The sequence below is a fragment of the Trematomus bernacchii genome, unplaced genomic scaffold (genome assembly GCF_902827165.1).
Source record: "Trematomus bernacchii unplaced genomic scaffold, fTreBer1.1, whole genome shotgun sequence".
Taxonomy (NCBI): domain Eukaryota; kingdom Metazoa; phylum Chordata; class Actinopteri; order Perciformes; family Nototheniidae; genus Trematomus; species Trematomus bernacchii.
Window position 1 is genome coordinate 416,302 of NW_022987791.1, and position 23,662 is coordinate 439,963.

Consider the following 23,662-nt stretch of genomic DNA (forward strand, 5'->3'; position numbering starts at 1 on the left):
TGAAGGCCACCGCGGCTTCCCTCTCCAACCGCATCGAGAGCGAGGCACGCAAGATCGCTGGGGAGGGGCTCAACTACGGTACTGTTTATTTATTACTGCACATATTTTATTCCATTCTATTTCTTTTTTTGAAAACTGTTTTTTCGTTTTTGTTACAATAATGAACAGACAAACAATATGAAAGCAGACAGGGTCATCCTGGGTAAAAAGTATGTTGTAGAAAATATACATACATACAATACGTACTTGCACACACATCTATACAATCGTATACACATGTATCTCCTTAGATGCTCCAACAGTATGTGCATACGTGTATACATATCCAGGCGTGTAGGGCTAACACAGGCAGGGTTACATCACACTCTCAGGGTCTTTGGGCCACTTTGTCCATGACTGACCTTTTTCATTTCAAACCTTTATTTATCCAGGTTGTATCCCATTGAGATCATTGATCTCTTTTTCAAGGGAGACCTGCTCAAGTAGGTTCCACATGAAACATTAAAAACATAAACAGAACAACAAAAGGACATCATACAGCATCATTACAGGGATTACAATTTACATAACTATCCACATGCACAGGTACCAACAGCTTCCGATTCAGTAGCATCCAACCGAGCTTTAAAAACATTGAGTGGCACCAGATTGCTCAGTTTCCATTTTAATTGCAGACTATTCCAGGACAGTGGAGCTGCGCATCTAAATGCCTTCCCTAAGACAGTCCTAGCAGTTGGCACATTTAATAAAACCACAGCATGCGATCTCAGGCAGTAGCCACTTACAATTCACCGTGAGATCAGGGAGCAGATGTAGGGTGGAAGTTTCCCTAACATGGCTTTATATATAAAAATGTACCAGTGACTGAGCCTCCGTACAGTTAGTGAAGGCAGACCAGCCCTTGCATACAGGGTACAGTGATGGGTTAATGCTTTACAGTTTGTCACAAATCTCAGTGCACTGTGATACGCAGCATCTAACTAACTAACTTTTTCAAGTCTCTGTCCTGGGTCTATGACTCTTCAGTTTACAGATGAAGTTCGGTTTATTTGGTCTTAGTGCCGGGTTAAGTAAAGCACAGTTTCAAAACACAGCAAGTAGGTGATGGGACATCAGTTTGGTTTCACATAACATTTCCAGTTTCTCCAGTACTTTTCAAATGTTCTCTTTGCATGTCTCAGAGAGAAGGTCTGTTGGTCCGTAATATAAATGTTCCTGAATATTCTGTTGTGGCAAATCAACCCTCACAACAGGAAAGAATGAAACAGAGAGGAATCAATAAAACACAAACACAGACATGGTTGAGATTAATCATTATTATTCAGTTGCGCAAACAAACAAACAATAATGGGGAAAACATTTCACCTTCTGCCACAGCAGCCAATCGCGGAAATGTCCCCCAACCAGTAGCAACAATCACACAGCATATATAGCCTCTGCAATGAGCACACACTCATGTTCCCTAAGCACCATGTTCTCCAAATGGACGCAGCAACATCAGAGCAACATGTATGTTCCAGATGTCGAAAGGTCATTATCTCATGACGTCTTTAGGAGTCTTGCAGGATATGAATTATCCAATTAACTATATATACGTTTGCACATGAACGCACACACTTACATTAACTAACACACACCTCTATAATGATGGTTATAATCTAATCAGCTTCCTATCACATTGGGTCAGTTTTACTTAGCGTGGGTACATCTGCTGATAATTGCGGAAGAGGCACTGGAGCCTCTCTGACCTGTGTTACCTTAATAAATAGAGAGGCGAAGTCCCGCCCATCTACTTCCGACCCATGGGACCTTATTTCGGAAAAAGTATGTATTGAAGTCAATGGGGAGAGAAAGATTATCTTTCGATCCCGTTTGAATTGTGCCACAAATTACACATATGATGTTTGTCAATCTTAAATAATAATTTCCACGTCAAAAAAGTCACAGTTTGTCGTAAAACTGTTGAAATATAAGACTATGAAAAATAGGCAACTAGAAAGACTACAAATCCCAGAGTCCCGGTCCCGCATGCTGGCTCTTAGGAACCGACTAACTCCCCTTGTGTGTATGTACAGCTCTCAACATGCCCAGACTTGGAGTGATTTTCATCTCTTTTAATACTTTCCACCTCATTCTGAAAGAAAGAAGTGAAATGTGCCAACGTGACGGCCGTCTGGGTGTGTGGTGCGAGACGGGAGATGTAGTTCATTGAGAGGTTTCACACAAAAAAAGTGTTACTTCACACATTTTTATTTTTTTTACTTGCAAAATTATCTTTTAAATTGACAAACATCATATGTGTAATTCGTGGCACAATTCAAACGGGATCGAGAGATAATCTTTCTCTCCCCATTGACTTCAATGCATAACTTTTCCGAAATAAGGTCCCATGGAGGTCCCCCGGAAGAGGAGGGACTTCGCCTCTCTATGAGCCAGAAATACGCTGTAATAAGGAATCTGCCATAACAATTCCATTATTTCAATGTAAATACTGCTATATTTGACTATATTTGTTTTAATTTTTTTATGTTATTATAGTTTTCTTAAAATAGTTTTCTATCTGTGTTTTTAATTTTTGTTTAATTTTTATGTTTGCACCACCACACCAAGTCAAATTCCTCGTACGTGTCTACCCACCTGGTACTAACCCTCTTTCTGATTCTGATTCAGATTTAGAAACCCCCATGGATGTTATAAGACCCTCTCAAGGGGATCCTGACGCTGGAAGCTGGGCCGAAAACGATGACGTGGCGTCGAGGATCCAGAGGATTCTGACCAGCACAGGTCATACAAGTTCATACAATGGCACGGCTCTACCAGGAGCAGGAAATCTACATGCACTCAGGGGACAGAAAGACAACAAGGGTACACACACCTTTACAAACAATCCACACACACCTGCAGACGAGACAGGGCTCAACACACATGAGAGGGAGAGGCTGGTCAACGGCTTGGACCGAGTGGAGAGAATGGATAACGGAGAATCAAGAAGAGAGGATAAGAATGGGACTCTTGACTCCAGTGCCGGGTCCATCAGCGAGGGTCCTCTGCTGAGTGAGGGGAGTTTCTCTGAGGATGATGTAAGTCCTCCTCACCCCTCCTCCTCCTCACACGGTCGTTTCCCCCGAGCAGCAGCAGCAGCAGCAGAGCGTCTGGAGGCAGCGGAGTACTGCGCGGGGCAGAGGAAGGACTACCACAGGCTGTCGGAGTTTCAGAGGGAGGCGGCCAGGTGCTCAACCCTCAGCTTCACACAGCACGACAGCAGCAAAGCACCCTGGGAGGAGCTGAACAAAGGGAGCCCTCTGAGCGTCATCAACATCTACACCAAGAACCTTCAGGGAAGACTTACAGGTTAGTAATGATACCATGCTGTTGCAATACTTTTTCAAGATTCAAACGGTTTTATTGTCATATGCACAAAGCTACAGTTTAGAAATGGCCATGAAATTCTTCTGACCTGAACTCCTCCAACAAGGCAACATATATAATAAAAAGTAAATAGAATATGATATGTACAAGAAAGCCAGGATAGTATTGTATAGTATTGCGATTTTACGATATGCTAAGTATTGCGATACGAATATATTACGATATATATATTTACATATTTAGTTTTGACTAACTTCCTGCCAATCCCACTCTCTTTACCCATGGCCATGACCGCACATGAAGAAGCTCAGCGCCATCTAGTGGATTGAAAAAGCAATTGTTAGCAAGAACGTTCATTTGGATTTGCAATATGAATAGTTACATATAATAAAATATCGATACTTGGCGTCCGTGTATCGATACAATATCGCAAAGCATCGCGATACTCTGCTGTATCGATGATTTCCCCCACCCCTATTAGTAAACAGTACCTTTCCACTGAGGTCTATGTATTGGGAGGTACTGGCTAGTGTCAGAGCCAGATGTACACACACACACAAACCCCAAAAGCTCTTAAAACCACCTTTAATCCGTCATTGGGAGCCAGCCTGTTGGTTAGGCGTTTTATATTTTATATCAGCATTCTGTAAAACACACACAAATTGCATCGTCTGACCTTTACTTCCAGTCACCCCTCCTTCTAGCCTATGTAGATATTGTTAATACTGCACATCCATTTCCTTTCCTCTGCCTCCTGCTATGTTATCCATTTCTATTGTTGCCTGTACCTGTGAAGATGTATATATATATAGTATTTTTGTTCCACATCCTTTTTGTGTGCAACTCAACCTGGTGTTGGATCAATGTGGAAATGTGTAACTTGGAGAGCTACACGCATCAAACTGTAGTGTTCATACCAACAACTTGCTGTGAAATACAAATGATGTGCAATATATATATATATATATATATATATATATATATGCCGTTAATAACTGTACAATATATACCTGGCTGCTAAATGATCCTTAATATGTCTCCTGTCTGTTGTGTCTCCCTCTCTTCCTGCAGGGAGTGAGAGAATCTCCCCCTCTGCTCTCTCTCCTCCCTCTGCTAACGGCCCCGTAGACGCAGCGGTGTATGAAGACGACTTTGTGTCATTGCACAGCAGCGGAGCGAGCGCACAGTTAAAGAGAGGCTCCAACTCACGCAGGTAAGAAATGAATGAGTGGAAGGCAGTTTTTAAAGTGACCACTAGATGGCAGTCACGTCACACTAATGCAGTGGCTCTCAAACTTTTTGTCAGGCCCCCCTTTGGAGAAAAAAAAAGTCGGCCCCCCCAACACAAATAGTCACGTATTGGGCCAAGTTAACATTTATTAAAATACATCAATATGATAAAAATAATCACTTTGCTAGAACAGTGATAATAAAACAATGCTCCATAAATCTGTGTGCTCAAATAAATAAATACATAATATAATTGTGCATACCCTTTGCTAGAACAATAAGTTATAATACTTTGCCACTTTGCAATCTGTGCCAAAAAATGAAAAGTAAGAAAATGCTGATATTTGGCAAAAGGTGTGTCTTATCACAGGTGGCTGCAATGAGCCTGTTTGGCACTGCACATTTCTTCAGAACGGGTTTGCAGGCTCAGTGGCGGGTAAAGGATATATATATATATTTTTGTGTTGTGTATCGGATACTGATCTGTGTTTTAGAAGTGATTGATGGTGTGTTTTCTCTCTGCTCTGTGTCAGTGTGAACAGTCACTTTGAGGAGCTGATGAGGAGGTCACCGTATGACAAAAGTACAGGAGGCATCAGTTCCCAGCATTCATCCTTTCACTCGTCTATTCACTCCTCTATTCACTCCCCTCATCTCTCCTCCGGATCAACTCCTGCCTCCTCAAAACCCTCCGCCAGAAGAATAGGTGAGCGATTTAGATCATTCTTCTTTTTATATATAAAAGGAAATCAATCAAATGCTCTCTATATGGAAACATGGCTACAAACCAGAGGTGGGAAGTAGTGGAGTACAAATACTTTGTTACTGTACATGTTTCTGGTATCAGTACTTTACTCCACTACTTATTTTTCTGACGACTTTTTACTTTGACTTCTTACATTTTGAACCCAAATACCTGTACTTTCTACTTCTTACATGTTGAACACAAATACCTGTACTTTCTACTTCTTACATTTTGAACCCAAATACCTGTACTTTCTACTTCTTACATGTTGAACCCAAATACCTGTACTTTCTACTTCTTACATGTTGAACACAAATACCTGTACTTTCTACTTCTTACATTTTGAACCCAAATACCTGTACTTTCTACTTCTTACATGTTGAACACAAATACCTGTACTTTCTACTTCTTACATGTTGAACACAAATACCTGTACTTTCTACTTCTTACATGTTGAACTCAAATACCTGTACTTTCTACTTCTTACATGTTGAACACAAATACCTGTACTTTCTACTTCTTACATGTTGAACACAAATACCTGTACTTTCTACTTCTTACATGTTGAACCCAAATACCTGTACTTTCTACTTCTTACATGTTGAACACAAATACCTGTACTTTCTACTTCTTACATGTTGAACACAAATACCTGTACTTTCTACTTCTTACATGTTGAACACAAATACCTGTACTTTCTACTTCTTACATGTTGAACACAAAGACCTGTACTTTCTACTTCTTACATGTTGAACCCAAATACCTGTACTTTCTACTTCTTACATGTTGAACACAAATACCTGTACTTTCTACTTCTTACATTTTGAACCCAAATACCTGTACTTTCTACTTCTTACATGTTGAACACAAATACCTGTACTTTCTACTTCTTACATGTTGAACACAAATACCTGTACTTTCTACTTCTTACATGTTGAACTCAAATACCTGTACTTTCTACTTCTTACATGTTGAACACAAATACCTGTACTTTCTACTTCTTACATGTTGAACACAAATACCTGTACTTTCTACTTCTTACATGTTGAACACAAATACCTGTACTTTCTACTTCTTACATGTTGAACACAAATACCTGTACTTTCTACTTCTTACATTTTGAACACAAATACCTGTACTTTCTACTTCTTACATGTTGAACCCAAATACCTGTACTTTCTACTTCTCTCATTTTCCAAACAGGCTGGTTCCTTTAGTTTGAATGTGTGTTTGGTGGCGTGATCATTATTATTTAGAGTCATTGCGTGCCTATTGATTTGAACACGATCCGTGTATCCATCATTTCCTGGTCTTCTCTAAAGAAGAGGGACCAATGAAAACGTTGTCATGTTGCCGTTGTTCAGCATGGAAACATTCATTAGCTAACAATGACATTATTGTTCTATTAATATAAAGGGAGGTCAGGTACTCTTTAAAACAGCTGCTAGTTATGGGTACTTTTTACTGAAGTACATTTCAAAGCTCTCTTTACTTTTACTTGAGTAAAGAAGTTTAGTCAGTACTTCTACTTTCACCAGAGTACTTTTAAACACGAGTATCTGTACTTCTACTTGAGGAAAGGATGTGTGTACTTCTACTTGAGTAAAGGATGTGTGTACTCTTGCCCTCTCTGCTACAAACCCCTCTCATAACCTCTGTGTTCCTCTGCAGGCGCAGCGTCAGACCACAGCGATGGCACTCTGGTGGAGGATCACAGCTCCTGCTCTCCTCCTTCAGACGCTTTATCCTCCGACTCCAGGAGGAGAGGCTCGGACAAAAGCTCTCCCAACAGCCAGGCCAGAAGCGTCCGCTCTAACGAGGCTTCAGGGGAAGCAACAGAGCTTTCTCACCACAGGTAACACTATATATATTAAATCACACTAAAGTGAACGTGAGTTTGTGTTCTTTTTGACGATGTAAAAGCAACTCAAAGGTATCAAGCTGGAGCAAATGAGCGCTGATCAAGAGGTGTTTCCACAATTATGGTGCTTTTCCACTGCAGGGCCTCGCACGGCTCAGTACGGTATAGTTAGGCCTTGGTAGGCCAGGCTCCCTTTATGCTGCGTTTCCATTACAGTTTAGTAGCTGGGGCAGTAACTATGGTAACGCAGTGTAGGCGGAGCCGTGACGTCATCTTCAATGAGAAACACAAAACCAACATCAGCCGTTAGCTGTTAGCCCACAGAGCTCACAGCTCCTCATATCTGTTCAGAAACTAGACAAAAGTGAAACAAGTACAAACCACAGACTGCCTGTGTCATGGTGAATACAGTCGCTGCTTTATTTATGTCTGTAGGCCGTTGTTGTGAGTGTGGACGGTCGGAGCATATACTGCGTTAGCTTAGCCAATCTCCATTTAGAAAACAAGCATTTTAAAAGGTGTTTCGCCTGCCGTCTGTCTGCAGACTTGTCAAAGCATTAATTCATGGTTTTTACTAACCGGTATCAGTATGTTGTTACTTCGGCATCATTTTGAAACGTGTATTACAATTAAATCACGGTCAAATATGTCCATCTTGTTGTAGTTGTAGCCCCCTTGCCAGCGATTCTCTCACTAGTTTAGCATACTCAGCCCGGTTGTTGGCCCAGAAAGAACCTCGATTTTGGAGAGCCAGAAAAACTGTGAAAAAGTACCCGTTAGCCGGAACTACCCCTAGTGGAAACGCAACAAAAAACGGGCCGGCTTTGGCACGGCACGCTTAAACCGCGCTACACGCTGCAGTGGAAATGCGCCATTAGACTTATCTAACAGGCTGAAACAGAGGGGTTTGAGGCTAGAATGAGTGAGCTGTTTGGTATTTTGAGCAAAACACTTCATAAGCATGTTCTTTATATATCTGAGACCTATACAATGCCTACAAATAGTGTAATAGGAGACCTTTAAACTAAAGCAACTCTAAGGTATCAAAATGGAGCAAATGAGCGGTGATCAAGAGGATGGTGTTCCCACAGTTAGGGCTACAAGATTCTCATTATCATTATTATATGGGAAAGGATTTGAAGGTTGGGATATTTGCAGTTTGAATGTTTTTTATATATTTGTATATATCTGAGACCTATGCTATTGCCTAATAATAGCATGATAGGTGACCTTTAACTTATATTTAGCCTTGACCAAATATTGTGCTTCCTTGTATTTGAACTTTTGCCATTTTAATAACATTAATTAAATATGCAGCCCTCCTACAGGTTAAAATAACCTGCACATCCTGGTGTCTCTGGCATTTCCTTCCTTCCTGGGTGTCTGTTACCTCGAGTGCAGAACTGCTGCATTTGACTATTAGCCTGCCAGCATGATAGTATCTGCCTTATTTCCTTTTCTCTGGATGCAAATTCAAACCAAGATTAGCCCGTGAAGCCGCACTGTTTCCTCTCCAAAGTATGTCGAGCTTAAATAAAATCTACGTGCACTCAGAGCTGAAAGAGATCTTTTCATCGCTGGGTCAACTCAGCTTTCCCACTCAGAAACCTCCACTTTGTACATATTATAAGGTTCATTTATCTGGGCGTGACTCATTTCTAAACTAATCATAATAATATATTTCCCTTTTATATAGCACACTTTTAAAAACAACGTCATCTCAAGGTGCTTCACAATGAGGAGAAAATACAATACAATACAAAGTTATCTAAGGAGCATATTGAATCAAATATGGTTATATAAAAAAGGCTAAGAGCATAAAAGGTCAGAATTAAAATAAATGACAGTCAGTAAAATGCGGTGCGGGAACAGGTGGGTCTTCTTAAAAACTGAGAGTGATGCAGAGGTCCGTAAACTGCGCTTTAAAGCTCTCCTATTATACAAAATGCACTTTTGTTATGTCCTATATACATCAACATGTGTCCCTGGTGTGTCCCTGGTGTGTCCCCGGTGTGTCCCTGGTGTCCCCCCGGTGTGTCCCCGGTGTGTCCCCGGTGTGTCCCCGGTGTGTCCCCGGTGTCCCCCCGGTGTGTCCCCGGTGTCCCCCCGGTGTGTCCCCGGTGTGTCCCCGGTGTGTCCCCGGTGTGTCCCCGGTGTGTCCCCGGTGTGTCCCTGGTGTGTCCCTATGTGTCCCTGGTGTGTCCCCGGTGTGTCCCCGGTGTGTCAGGAGACTCACAAAGTGTCAGGAAACAAACCCCTCTCTCTTTTCCTCCGTACCCACATCTCTAAAAACGGGGGAACAACGGAGCTGATCCAGATTTGCTGCGTCATGACGGCATTACTAAAATGTGGGCGGGCTTTACACCAACGGGCCAATCAGAAACGTTGCTGTCAGAAACAATGAGACGTGTTCTGGAAGTAATATGGTCTGTGTTCACATTAGCATGCTAACACTCAGAGCTAACCTGTACTGGAGAGAGCATGTGTGAAGAAGCAGGAAATCAGAAGGAACTCACCTTGTGGTAAACCTGAGAGAGAGAAAGAGTTTGAGCTCCATGCTGTTTCAGAGAGAATCCTTGATGTGGTTTGGAACATGATATGTTCATGGTCATATATATATTTATTTGTGTTTAATCACGGCAGCGTTTAGCTTAGTATTTTTTACTTTTATTTGTTAAAGCTACTGACCCAGAATCAGCACTTTAGTAACCGCTGAAATAGAGGGGTTTGAGGCTAAAAGGATCTGTTTGGTATTTTGAGCAAAACACTTCATAGACATGTTTTATATATATATTTGTATGGTAACACTTTAGATTAAGGTTACACATATTCACCATCAACTAGTTGTTCATTAACATATTCGAGTCAAACTACCAGCTTATCAGTTATGATACAAGACTTCACTTTCAACATATTCTGAGTTAGAAACACCACATTTTGAGTAATTTTGACACAATTAATACTTTTAGTTTCATGTCTTGTTACATAAGAATAGACCATATTTGTTAGGTGTTATGAGAGAATGCCTTATTAGGCCCATATTGAGCATATTAAGACCCAAACTCATGTACAACAACGTCCTGACTTACAATAAATAAGCACTAATTAAGGCGGTAAGAGGGTTATTGAGGAAAAACTCTTAAAAAATGTGCCTAGTACTGTAGAATATGGTCATGTAGAATAAGGCAGTCATAAGTGTTTTATGATCAGTGTTGGGTGTAATGCGTTACAGTAATGTATTACTTTTTGCTGTAACGAAGTAATGTAACGCATTACTAATGAAATGTGGGTAATATACTACCCGTTACCATTCTCAGTAGCGCAGTTACAACACATTTTAGCCCAGAATTAAATGGTGTTTTGTTTTTTAAGAATGTACCAACATCGCGAGACATTCCGACACCAGAGAGGGTCGATTAGGAAACCTGCTGTTTACCCTTCAGGCTCATCAAGATCCCTCCGCTTCGTGTCGGGTTCCCTGACCCGCCTGTCGGATGTTCTTTTCCCCACAATGACCGCCTCGCTGCACACTATCCCGCTTATTACACGGCCATATACTAAACAAACTACAGAGCCCATTCCGTGTTCCTGTTAGTGTTTACTTCCTGTCTGTCTTCTTCTGGTGATTTATCTGATGTCCAGCGCTCCGTCTTTTAACCTCTTCTCTTTTCTCTTTCTTGATCCTCCTTAGCAACCTTCATCATAGTCCTTGACAGTGGTCTGTACTGCTGTATTAACAACGTGTCACATGTTCTGAATTTACAATCAGAATCCAGTATTCAACTAAGCCGTGTAATACAAGTTGTTAGTAGCCTTAATGGCCTACCCAGTTGTTGCTATACCACATCGCCCTTCACTGGATGTATAATGAGCTGCACTAAACTACATTTTAGCATTTCAAATACCTAGCCATTCTTTTGCGGTTATTTTGGTGAAAGTATCTCAAAAGTAATATAAAAGTAGTGTACATTTCAGAGACAGTAATATTGTAATGTAACTTATTACTTAAAAAAGACAGTAATATGTACTGTATTACATTTTGGAAGTAACTCGCCCAACACTGTTTATGATGACTAATAAAGAGCCAATACACTGCTAATATGCATGTTAATTAATAACTAGTTGATGGCGAATATGTGTACCTTTTTCAAAAATAAAGTGTTACCATTTTGATATACATCTGAGACCTTATAATATATGCCTAAAAATAGCATGATAGGAGACCTTTAAGAGTGCAGCCTGCCAGTCTAAACACTACTGGAGGGTCTGAGCAGCTGCTGCAGTTGGACCAGAGACAGAGGCTGTTTTGTTCTGGAGGCCCTCAGGGTCCTGGGCCCAAAGCCAAGGGAAGGAGAGAGTTATTTTCCCTTTTAATCTCAGCGCCCAGTAGTGATATTTGAGACGTCTAACGCTGCTCACAAAGCCCAGGTGGCAGATTCCTCTCAGGGTGAAGGCATGCCATTTTCAAAGATTCAAAGGTTTTATTGTCATATGCACAGCAGCTACAGTTTAGACATTTCAATGCAATCCTTCTGAGCTGAGCTCCTCCAACAATGCAACACGCAGTGGAGGAAATGAGTATTTGATTCCCTGTTTGCCCACATGCAAATAAATGAACAGTCTATCATTTCAATGAGTATCTCCAGGGGATCAAATACTAATTTCCTCCACGGTATATAATAAAATAGTGTAAGAAGTCTATCTACATGTAAGTAGAGTATGATATGTACAATAACAGAATATCAAATTAAATAATGTACATTAAGACACAATTAAATATGGTTTATTGCGGTGATAACTATTTAGATAGACAAGTAGATTGCATGATGACAAACAGATGAATGTTTATCGGGGCACTTCAGACTTTCAGACGGGAGTGTTTCCGGCAGGTTGTTGTTGAACTTGAAGTACTGATTTTGTGTTTCTTTAGTAAAGGCTCGTGCATCACTTTTCAGAGTTATATAGACTTTAAGCAGAGAGCATTCATATCCGTATCCAGAGGTGGGAAGTAGTGGATAGTACAAATACTTCGTTACTGTACTTAAGTACACTTTTCTGGTATCAGTACTTTACTCCACTACTACGACTTTTTACTTCTACTTCTTACATGTTGAACACAAATACCTGTACTTTCTACTTCTTACATGTTGAGGATGTGTGTACTTCTACTTGAGTAAAGGATGTGTGTACTTCTACTCGAGTAAAGGATGTGTGTACTTCTACTTGAGTGAAGGATGTGTGTACTTCTACTTGAGTAAAGGATGTGTGTACTTCTACTTGAGTGAAGGATGTGTGTACTTCTACTTGAGTGAAGGATGTGTGTACTTCTACTTGAGTGAAGGATGTGTGTACTTCTTGAGTAAAGGATGTGTGTACTTCTACTCGAGTAAAGGATGTGTGTACTTCTACTCGAGTGAAGGATGTGTGTACTTCTACTTGAGTAAAGGATGTGTGTACTTCTACTTGAGTGAAGGATGTGTGTACTTCTACTTGAGTAAAGGATGTGTGTACTTCTACTTGAGTGAAGGATGTGTGTACTTCTACTTGAGTAAAGGATGTGTGTACTTCTACTTGAGTGAAGGATGTGTGTACTTCTACTTGAGTGAAGGATGTGTGTACTTCTACTTGAGTAAAGGATGTGTGTACTTCTACTTGAGTGAAGGATGTGTGTACTTCTACTTGAGTAAAGGATGTGTGTACTTCTACTTGAGTAAAGGATGTGTGTACTTCTACTTGAGTGAAGGATGTGTGTACTTCTACTTGAGTGAAGGATGTGTGTACTTCTTGAGTAAAGGATGTGTGTACTTCTACTCGAGTAAAGGATGTGTGTACTTCTACTTGAGTGAAGGATGTGTGTACTTCTACTTGAGTAAAGGATGTGTGTACTTCTACTTGAGTGAAGGATGTGTGTACTTTTGCCCTCTCTGTGCGTATCTTTTCTAACGATCTGCTCTCAAAGTGAAAGTACACCCTGATCTCTGAGGCGTTGGGCTTCCCAGCAGCACAATAAACCCATTCATGCTTCATCCATCCTCCCTCCCTGCTGCTCAGGACGAGGGGCCCCTCTTGTATCTTCATCATTTGGTTAACCCTCTCTGCAAAGCTATAAACAATCTCTCCTCTCTTGTACAGTTTCAGAATCTGGAGGAACATGTTAAATGTGTACTCAGTTTTGCTTCTTCTTTATTTGCACTGCTTAAAATACAACACATTTCCTGTTGAATACAAATAGAGGAAGTGCTGGTTTGTACTAAATAGACATCTTGATGAGCTGCTGCCCTATTCAAAAACCTCTTTCACTAAATGTATATTGTTTTAAAAACATCTTTAAAACATCTATTTCTGATTCCCATGCAGAGAAGCCCATCCACCTGAGTCCTTCTTAACCACTATGTGCAATATATACATACCATGACTAGGGATGCTCCCATCGACAATTTTGGGGCCGATCGCCGGAATCAGTATCGGCCGATTCCGATCGAGTGGGCGGGGCCTATGGGGGTCTTCCATTTAAAGTGATGTTTAAAACTCAGTTAATGCTCATTCACTGGAGCTTCCACAAACAACAACCAACATAATTATTACATTCAGATGAAGTACATTATTCAAGTTTACATTAACTTTGGATAATAACACGGGAGATGAGCGGAAGCGCTCTCTCTCTCTGTCTCTCTCTGTCTCTCTCTGTCTCTCTCTCTCTCTCTCTCTCTCTCTCTCTCTCTCTGTCTCTCTCTCTCTCTCTCTCTCTGTCTGTCTCTGTCTCTGTCTCTGTCTCTGTCTCTCGCTCTCTCTCTCTCTCTCTCTCCTGACAGCCTGTCAGTATTGTCTCATGCAGCTCACTGATCCAGTAATGACCCGACAGTGAAGAATAAATATATTTATAACTAGTTTAGCTAGTTCCAGAGGTAGATAAAATAAGCTTAAGTGTGGTTAGTCTAACTTTCCTTAATGTGTGTTTCTGGTTCCGCTCACCTCACGGTCCGTCACAGAGCGGTGGAGCTGGCAGGATTTCTGCCTTCCACACACGTCTGCATACCACTATTTAACTTTTTCGGACACCTTCAAATACTAGCCAGACTGGTGAAGCCATTTTGGCGAGCTTGTTTTGCCGCGCACAGAGAAAAGTGTCATGTATTTCACGTCATGCGATCGGCTCTCGCGATCGGCATTTTTAGAGAGCACCGATCGATCGGAGCATCCCTAACCATTACCATCATCACAAAACTCTCTGCTATATAGCAATATTATTATTATTATTAATAATGTTCTATAAGAACGTGTAATTACGTATCTGCCAGTGCATTCTTTTTGCACTACTAAATACAGCTCGTCACTGTCCAGTATTTTACATTAATGATGTGACCGTCTTTGTTTCCTGTAGTCATTTCATTGCTCTTTTCACGGCACTGTTAGTGTACAGTTTTATTATTATGCTGCTGTGTTATATTTTTGTAACTCTGGCACGACCATTTCTTTCGGGATAAATAAAGTCCTATCTTATCTTGATGCTACAAACATATCCACTTCATAGGATCTGTGTGTGCTTACCTGAGCTTTGTTTTCTCCTTTGTTCCTTTATTAATCATACTCTTTGTTTTGGACTTGACAGTAAGAAGTCTTCAGCGCTCAGACACAGAAAGGCGTCTCCTTCGTCCTCCGGCTCTCCTCCAGGAGGAAACTCTCCCGGTGAGAGGAGTGGCTCTCTGGGGGGGAATAACCCAAACACCTCAGCGCGCAGTGGAAGAGCCGAGACCAAGACCACAGGTACACAAAACTCATATTTATATCATAAACAACACATGTTATATGAATTAGAGCGTACCTAGAAGAATATGTGATTTCAACTGTGCTATGTATTACAAAAGCTTTCCAGATAGACAGTTACTGTTGGTAAAATACTGAATGTCCTCTTCCAATCTGAGAGTAACATGATAACAATGATAACTGTAGCTGTGTACATGACAGGATGTATGATTACCTAGAAGAGCATCAGGACTGTTTGAGGCATATGATAGCTATGTGATTAACATGATGATTCAGCCTCTATGGAGATAGACATATGACAAGCATGATAATTTCTGACGTGGAGGTAATCTGAACTAAACATTAAGTACATTTTTCTGGTATCAGTACTTTACTCCGCTACTTATTTTTCTGACGACTTTTTACTTTGACTTCTTACATTTTGAACACAAAACACTTGTACCCTCTCCTCTCCCAGGTGACCTGCAGTACTCCCCTGCTGTCCTTCAGCAGCGTATGGCCGCAGAGCTTCATCACCTGGAGACCATGGAGGAGTCGGTGCGTCAGCTGGGAGACGTGGAGCGGGTGATGGGAGTCTCCATGGCTCAGCAGGAGAGCGTCTCATTGGCCCAGATGCTCAAGGTGAGGAAGGGGTTCAATGCTGAGAGTAATTTAGTAGTAGGAGTAGTAGTAGGAGTAGGAGTAGTTGGAGTAGTAGTAGTGGTAGTTGTAGGAGTAATAGTAGTAGTAGGAGTAGTAGGAGTAATAGTAGGAGTAGTAGTAGTTGTTGTTGTAGTAGTAGTAGTAGTGGTGGTAGTGGTAGTGGTAGTAGGAGTAGTAGTAGTGGTAGTAGTAAGAGGAGTAGTAGGAGTGGTAGTAGGAGTGGTAGGAGTTGTAGTGGTAGTTGTAGGAGTAATAATAGTAGGAGTAGTTGTAGTTGTTGTAGTAGTTGTTGTAGTAGTAGTAGTGGTAGTGGTGGTAGTAGTGGTAGTAGGAGGAGGAGTAGTGGTAGGAGTAGTAGTAGGAGGAGTAGTGGTAGTAGGAGTAGTAGTTTAATCATAACTGGGTGTTTACGGTTTATTTATTTGGTTTGTTATTTTTTCTTGATTACCATTTAGCTGTTTTATGTATTTGTTTGTCTATTTATCTGTTTATTTATTTTATGTTTTTGTTTTTCAATAACAAATATATTTCTTTAGGAAAAATAAAAAATATATGTTAATAATTTAGTCTTTGGGAGAAGGGGTGGGATTAAATAAGTGTAAACTTCTTCCCACCTCTTTTCGGGTGTGTAATTAAGTAGATAATTTGTTTATATATAATTCTCATGTTAAATTTCATTATACTTTTAATTCTTTTGTATTATTGTTTTACACATTCGAAATAAATCAAATCAAATCAAGTAATTGTGTCGTACAGCACTACAAAGACGCTCTGCAGTTTAGTGAAGTCGAGTTTTAGGGGTTAACAGTTCTCTGTGCTTTTTGGTGTTTCCCCTTTCCTGTAGTGTGTTGATTCTATGCATTCAATATTCAAAGGTTTTATTGTCATCTGCACAATAGCTACAGTGGAGTTGATGGCAATGAAAATGCAAAGTCCCTTCAACTGTGCAGCGTACAATATACTCAACATGAGAATAAATAAAAACAGTACAGAAGAAATGAATTGTTGGCTTTATAATTAAAGAAAAATGATGAATAACTCCATGCACTTCAGAGACTTATGTCTGTATCGATGCTCTGAAATAGAATGTTTGTTTCTGTTCTATTTTATCTGTTTTTATTGTGTTGCACTGTTAGAGGTGATCTGTGACCTCAGAATTTCATTGACATTTCTAAACTGTAGCTAATGTACAAATGACAATAAAAGCCTTGAATCTTGACGCTCTGAACTGACCTGCTCTCTGACCTTTGACCCTTCAGGCACGGCAGCTGGCTCACGCTCGTGACCTCTACGAACTGAAGATCAAAGCTGAGAGAGAAGCGCTGGAGACGCAACTACAGCTGGAGGAGAACAGACAGAGAGTGGCCAGGGTAACACACACACACACTCACACACACGCTCACTCACTCACTCAGTCATACATGCACACACTCACACACAGAGACACACACACACACACACACACACACACACACACACACACACACACAGAGAGACTCACTCACTCAGTCATACATACAGACACACACACTCACTCACACTCACACTCACTCTCTCTCTCTCTCTCTCTCTCTCTCTGTGTGTGTGATGTCCAGGCTCATCAACTGCAGGAGAGCTTGGCGTCGAATCAGAAGGAGACGTTGGTGGGTCTTCAGGAGGCGGCTAAGGAGATGATGAGTCAGCAGACGGAGGCGGCGCGGTACACGGCCGACACCGCCCGACACATCCGAGAGGTGAGCGTCCCTCTGGGGATCCATCCGGGAACAACAGCTGATTTCTACCATTTCTTTTGTAATACTTTCTGCCCCAAATAGTTCAATCATCCCCTGAACTGAAAAAATTGAAGTAACTTTGAGGTGTCTCAAATGTCATTAATAGACAAATGAAAGAGTTTTGGACCCTAAACTGAACCTTGTGGGACTCCACATTTAATCTTCATAGAATTAGACGTATTACCATGAAATTGTACATATTGTTGTCTATTCTTCAAATAACTTCCTATCCAGTTCTGAGCTATTCCTCTCATTCCGTAAGTGTGCAATTTAGATATCAGGATGTTATGGTCTATGGCAGGGCTATTCAATTAGTTTGGAATGGGGCCGGTTGATGAAAATGATCCAAAGCGACGGGCCGGGAAAAAGATGGCTTGAAATATGAGCAATCATATTAAGAGCTTCAGATACAGTAAATACTACAACAGCATAGTGGAGTGCATATATTGTGTTTAAATTAAATCAAACAACAAAGCCCCAAGGCCTTTACAGATCTAAATGGCAAGTTCAGAACTCAGTAGGCCTACATGTGAAGCTCACTTAACCATCAACATCATTTCATTTGATTTCATTTAGGTGAAATGATCTAATCATTCACGCAGAGATGCAATACATTTTGAGTTGTCACTCCAGTAGCTAGTAGGTGGGTTTGAAACCCGAGCCGGCAGAAGTGTTCAGGCAATGTCTTCCCCTCTATCTCTCAATAGGCGCTTTCACACCGGAGTACTTTTCCCAGTGTAGTTCCGATATAGTTCCGAAAATGTGCGTTTACACACAAAAAAATCCCGAACTAGAACTTAGTTCATGAGAACCCTTTTCCACCCCCTTTTCCGTCCCTGCTAGAGAGCAGGTACTTTCATGGGAGAAAAAGGTTCCCATTTTTGATTGGCTGGGCGGATTGAAAACCACGCCCCGTAAAACTCCCAAAAGGTTTTGTGAAGCCGCCATTTTATTTGCTGGCATTAGCATTATTAGCATTAGCATTAGCTCCGCGCACCAACGGAGAGAGACTAACTTATGGCAACACCAAAGAAAGCATGGGAGCGGTGGAGATGAGGAGGTGTCGGCGTTCTGGCGATTTACTCGGAAGGCTTCAGTAGAAGCTGCTGGGAGTCCCAGCAGCTTCTACTGAAGTCCGGGGACTTCGGGTGGCAGTATACGCCGTGAAGTTTTTTGCGGCCTGCCAGTAAACCCAAAGCAGAAGAAGAAGTGACGTCAGCGGCTTCATTTGCCTAATCCTCCCTCAGGAACTTATTCCGGTGTGAACGCGATCTGTACTTAGTTCATGAGAACTAATTAGTTCATCAGAACTAAAGAGTTCTGATGAACTAAGTACGGCAAAGTACTTGGTGTGAAAGCGCCTAATGTAAAACCCTCTCTGGAATAAAGGCACTCTGGTCCCCAAAAAAAAAAAATCTTAAAAAAAATAAATAATTAGATAACTTTTTAACATTATACTCAAAGGGCCCGTAAATATCACCCGGGGCCGGATTTGGCCCGCGGGCCGCCAATTGAATAGCCCTGATCTATGGTATGAAAGGCTTTTTTGTAGATCAATAAATACCCCTATTGTGTTCCTGATAGATCTTTGAGTTTCAGTAAAGGGAACACAATGACTGCAGAGGAGGAAGGCGCAATTCAATTCAAGATTCAAAGGTTTTATCGTCATATGCACATAAGCTAAAGTGTAGAAATGGCAATGAAATCCTTCTGACCTGAGCTCCTCCAACGAGGACATATATACATATATAATACAATACACAAATACAAAGTAGTGCAAAAAGTCTATATACATGTCAATAGAATATGATATGTACAATCAATCTCAATCTTTATTCATTTATATAGCACATTTAAAACAACCTCAGTTTGTCAGTGCTGTACAGGGAATGCATACAATATAGAATAACACAATGGGAGTCAAACAATAATTAAAAACATGATAAAAAAACACATACAAATGTTATGTTCAACGAGTATTAGAAGCCAGTGCAAAGAACAGAATATGAAATTAAATAATGTAAATTAAGACTAAATTAAATACGGTTTATTGCGGTGATAACTATCTGAATTTGATGCAGTTTCCCCACTTGAAAGGCACTCGAGACATCTACTGGACGTTTAACTGGATTCCACTCCAACGATTTCATTTAATTTCAAACCTTTATTTAAGCAGGTGAATCCCATCTCAAGGGAGACCTGCTGCAAGTAGGTTCCACATGAAGACAGAAAACAACAGAAAAACAAAAAGGACATCATACAGCATAGATACAGGGATTTACAATTTACATACCTAACGACATTTACAGGTACCACCAGTATCAGATTGCACAGCAGTAGGGATGCTCCCATCGCCAATTTTGGGGCCGATCGCCGGAATCAGTATCGGCCGATCCGATCGAGTGGGCGGGGCCTATGGGGATCTTCCATTTAAAGTGATGTTTAAAACTCAGTTAATGCTCATTCACTGGCGCTTCCACAAACAGCAACCAACATCATTATTACATTCAAATGAAGTACATTATTCAAGTTTACATTAACTTTGGAGAATAACACGGGAGAAATGAGAGGAAGCACTCTCTCTCCCCCTCTCTCTCTCTCTCACAAACGTATCTCGTGCCCTCATTGGTCATGTGTGTGTTGGAGGAGGGGCTCTGTGAGGAAGTCTGAAGGAAGGGGCAGATTTCTTTAGGCTGCGTACTTTCAAATTCTAGCGCACTCAAGCTGCTTTCTCCATTCTTACCTACCCTACCTTTAAATAAATCATCTGATGTATGTATTGTGTTCTTGTCAGATGGCAGAGTTGGCGCGCACGCAGATATCTGGGGTTTTGGCCCCTCGTGATGTTTCTGACTCCTCCATGTTGGACGAGCGGGAAGAACAGCAGAGCTCCTACTCAAAGCAGCGGCACGACAGAAACGAGTCTGACAGGTAAAAACAAAACAAGGACTCTTTAAAGTAGAGACACTACATACTGATATACACCTGAACATCAGCAGGAGAGGACTCTTTAAAGTAGAGACACTACATACTGATATACACCTGAACATCAGCAGGAGAGGACTCTTTAAAGTAGAGACACTACATACTGATATACACCTGAACATCAGCAGGAGAGGACTCTTTAAAGTAGAGACACTACATACTGATATACACCTGAACATCAGGAGGAGAGGACTCTTTAAAGTAGAGACACTACATACTGATATACACCTGAACATCAGCAGGAGAGGACTCTTTAAAGTAGAGACACTACATACTGATATACACCTGAACATCAGCAGGAGAGGACTCTTTAAAGTAGAGACACTACATACTGATATACAACCTGAACATCAGGAGGAGAGGACTCTTTAAAGTAGAGACACTACATACTGATATACACCTGAACATCAGTAGGAGAGGACTCTTTAAAGTAGAGACACTACATACTGATATACACCTGAACATCAGGAGGAGAGGACTCTTTAAAGTAGAGACACTACATACTGATATACACCTGAACATCAGCAGGAGAGGACTCTTTAAAGTAGAGACACTAATACTGATATACACCTGAACATCAGTAGGAGAGGACTCTTTAAAGTAGAGGACACTACATACTGATATACAACCTGAACATCAGGAGGAGAGGACTCTTTAAAGTAGAGACACTACATACTGATATACACCTGAACATCAGGAGGAGAGGACTCTTTAAAGTAGAGACACTACATACTGATATACACCTTGAACATCAGGAGGAGAGGACTCTTTAAAGTAGAGACACTACATACTGATATACACCTGAACATCAGCAGGAGAGGACTCTTTAAAGTAGAGACACTACATACTGATATACACCTGAACATCAGTAGGAGAGGACTCTTTAAAGTAGAGACACTACATACTGATATACACCTGAACATCAGGAGGAGAGGACTCTTTAAAGTAGAGACACTACATACTGATATACACCTGAACATCAGGAGGAGAGGACTCTTTAAAGTAGAGACACTACATACTGATATACACCTGAACATCAGTAGGAGAGGACTCTTTAAAGTAGAGACACTACATACTGATATACACCTGAACATCAGGAGGAGAGGACTCTTTAAAGTAGAGACACTACATACTGATATACACTCTTTTTCATCCTCTCACAGCTTCAGTAGTGAGGTGTCCAACAGAAGGACCAGGCCGGAGGAGACGCTGTCCTCCCTGAACAGCCTCAGTCCCTCTGACTCTCTGTCCTTCAGAAGACCCAACATCAGGTACCAATCACACACCTCCTTTAGCTTTAGTTCCTACAGAGAAATCTGAACAGGCACTAAAATCTTTCTCTTTTCCATCAGTGGAGCGGACTCCAGCAGCCACCACAGCCCTTCACACGCCTCGCTTGAGACCAGAGACAGAGACCGGACGAAGAAAGATGCGAGAGAAGGGAAGAGGAGGAAGGAGACGAGGAAGGAGGAAGGCAGCAGCTCCATCGAGGAAGAAGTTCAAAAAGCAGCAAATGATTCCCTCTGCAGCGACAGCATCCCCTCTGTAGTGGATGACAAAGGTTTATATGTTTTTTAATTGAAAAAAAGTAGTTTGTTTATAGCATAACGTTAGCATTTTGCTTCTGGCCATTAGATTTACGATTTAGAAAATGATAAAAGTAGGGTAGACATGTGGAGATTATCCAGCTGAACAAAACGTGACCCGTCTCTTAAATGTGTTTCAACCACAGACCTGATTTCCAGCTATTTTCCTAAATCCTATGGAGAAACTGCATTGCGTTTTGGCGAAGGAACCGGAAGGAGTTTACGTCCAGGTTTTAGGATGCGTCACTGTGGCACTCTATGGCGTGCCTATTGATTTGAACACGATCCGTGTATCCATCATTTCCTGGTCTTCTCTAAAGAAGAGGGACCAATGAAAACGTTGTCATGTTGCCGTTGTTCAGCATGGAAACATTCATTAGCTAACAATGACATTATTGTTCTATTAATATAAAGGGAGGTCAGGTACTCTTTAAAACAGCTGCTAGTTATGGGTACTTTTTACTGAAGTACATTTCAAAGCCTCTTTACTTTGACTTGAGTAAAGAAGTTTAGTCAGTACTTCTACTTTCACCAGAGTATTTTAAACACGAGTATCTGTACTTCTACTTGAGTAAAGGATGTGTGTACTTCTACTTGAGTAACAGATGTGTGTACTTCTACTTGAGTAAAGGATGTGTGTACTTCTACTTGAGTAAAGGGTGTGTGTACTTCTACTTGAGTAAAGGATGTGTGTACTTCTACTTGAGTAAAGGGTGTCTGTACTTCTACTTGAGTAACAGATGTGTGTACTTCTACTTGAGTAAAGGGTGTGTGTACTTCTACTTGAGTAAAGGATGTGTGTACTTCTACTTGAGTAAAGGGATGTGTGTACTTCTACTTGAGTAAAGGGTGTGTGTACTCTGTATCTCTGCGAGTAGTATTGAGTAGTGCAAACAAACGTAGTGGCAGATACGAAGATGCCTAAAAGTACCTAAAATAACTCTTGAGTTTATTATATTTCTGTCCTCCAGGAGACACTACGTCCGTGGCAACCGAATACTCTCTGAAGTTTGACGAGTCGATGACGGAGGACGAGATCGAGGAGCGCTCGTTTCGCTCTCTGCTGCCGTCTGAGGCGCACCGCAGGGGAACCATGGAGAAGAAGCCCCGCCCCCACGATGAGTCAGAGGATGACGGAGCCAATCACAACGCCACAGTGGTTTCAGGGGTTCAACACATGTTAAAGGTGAGAGGGCAGAGAGGTCATAGAAACGTTTGCCAATACATCTACATAAGAGTCAGTGTTTGACAATTCAAGACTGCTGATGATTTAAAATCAAACTTTATTTGTATAGCCCAATATCACAAAACACGTTTGTCTCAGTCTGACCATTAAAGTCACATATCGTATCGTATAACAATCTGACGTCTATCTTTCTCTCTTGTTCCCCTGCAGCCTCAGGACTCCAGCATGTCGTTCGCCGGCGGGCAGGACAGCTTCTCTCAGTTCACGATGGACATGGTGCGTCAGTACATGAAGGACGAGGAGGTGCGTCTGCAGCACCAGAGCTCCCTGCTGCACCTCCGACAGAAGGCCGTGAAAGAGAAGACCAAAGCTGAGCTGGCCTGGCTGGAGCACCAGAAGAAGAGACTGAGGGACAAAGGAGAGGACGACAAGATGCCTCCAATCAGGAAGAAGCAGAGGGGCCTCCTGATGAAGCTGCAGCAGGAGCAGGTGAGGGGGCGGAGTTATACTGACACATGGGAC

The 23,662-nt window shown here is 41.4% G+C and overlaps 1 protein-coding gene across 4 annotated transcripts in view; it reads left to right on the forward strand.

The window, feature by feature from the left end:
* cep350 (centrosomal protein 350) overlaps positions 1 to 23,662 on the forward strand; it is an 82,080-nt gene that overhangs the window by 29,904 nt on the left and 28,514 nt on the right. For 3 of the 4 annotated variants that reach the window (XM_034149675.1, XM_034149678.1, XM_034149676.1), the window contains exons 13-26: positions 1 to 78; positions 2,671 to 3,351; positions 4,441 to 4,582; positions 5,133 to 5,305; positions 7,016 to 7,199; positions 14,815 to 14,969; positions 15,427 to 15,590; positions 16,871 to 16,981; positions 17,207 to 17,344; positions 20,178 to 20,314; positions 21,532 to 21,639; positions 21,721 to 21,929; positions 22,926 to 23,140; positions 23,351 to 23,629. The exon at positions 1 to 78 is cut by the window's left edge and continues 182 nt beyond it. In XM_034149675.1, the coding sequence (XP_034005566.1) occupies positions 1 to 78; positions 2,671 to 3,351; positions 4,441 to 4,582; positions 5,133 to 5,305; positions 7,016 to 7,199; positions 14,815 to 14,969; positions 15,427 to 15,590; positions 16,871 to 16,981; positions 17,207 to 17,344; positions 20,178 to 20,314; positions 21,532 to 21,639; positions 21,721 to 21,929; positions 22,926 to 23,140; positions 23,351 to 23,629 (2,774 nt within the window). The remainder of the gene's footprint in view (positions 79 to 2,670; positions 3,352 to 4,440; positions 4,583 to 5,132; positions 5,306 to 7,015; positions 7,200 to 14,814; positions 14,970 to 15,426; positions 15,591 to 16,870; positions 16,982 to 17,206; positions 17,345 to 20,177; positions 20,315 to 21,531; positions 21,640 to 21,720; positions 21,930 to 22,925; positions 23,141 to 23,350; positions 23,630 to 23,662) is intronic. The other variant, XM_034149677.1, reaches the window with a different exon arrangement.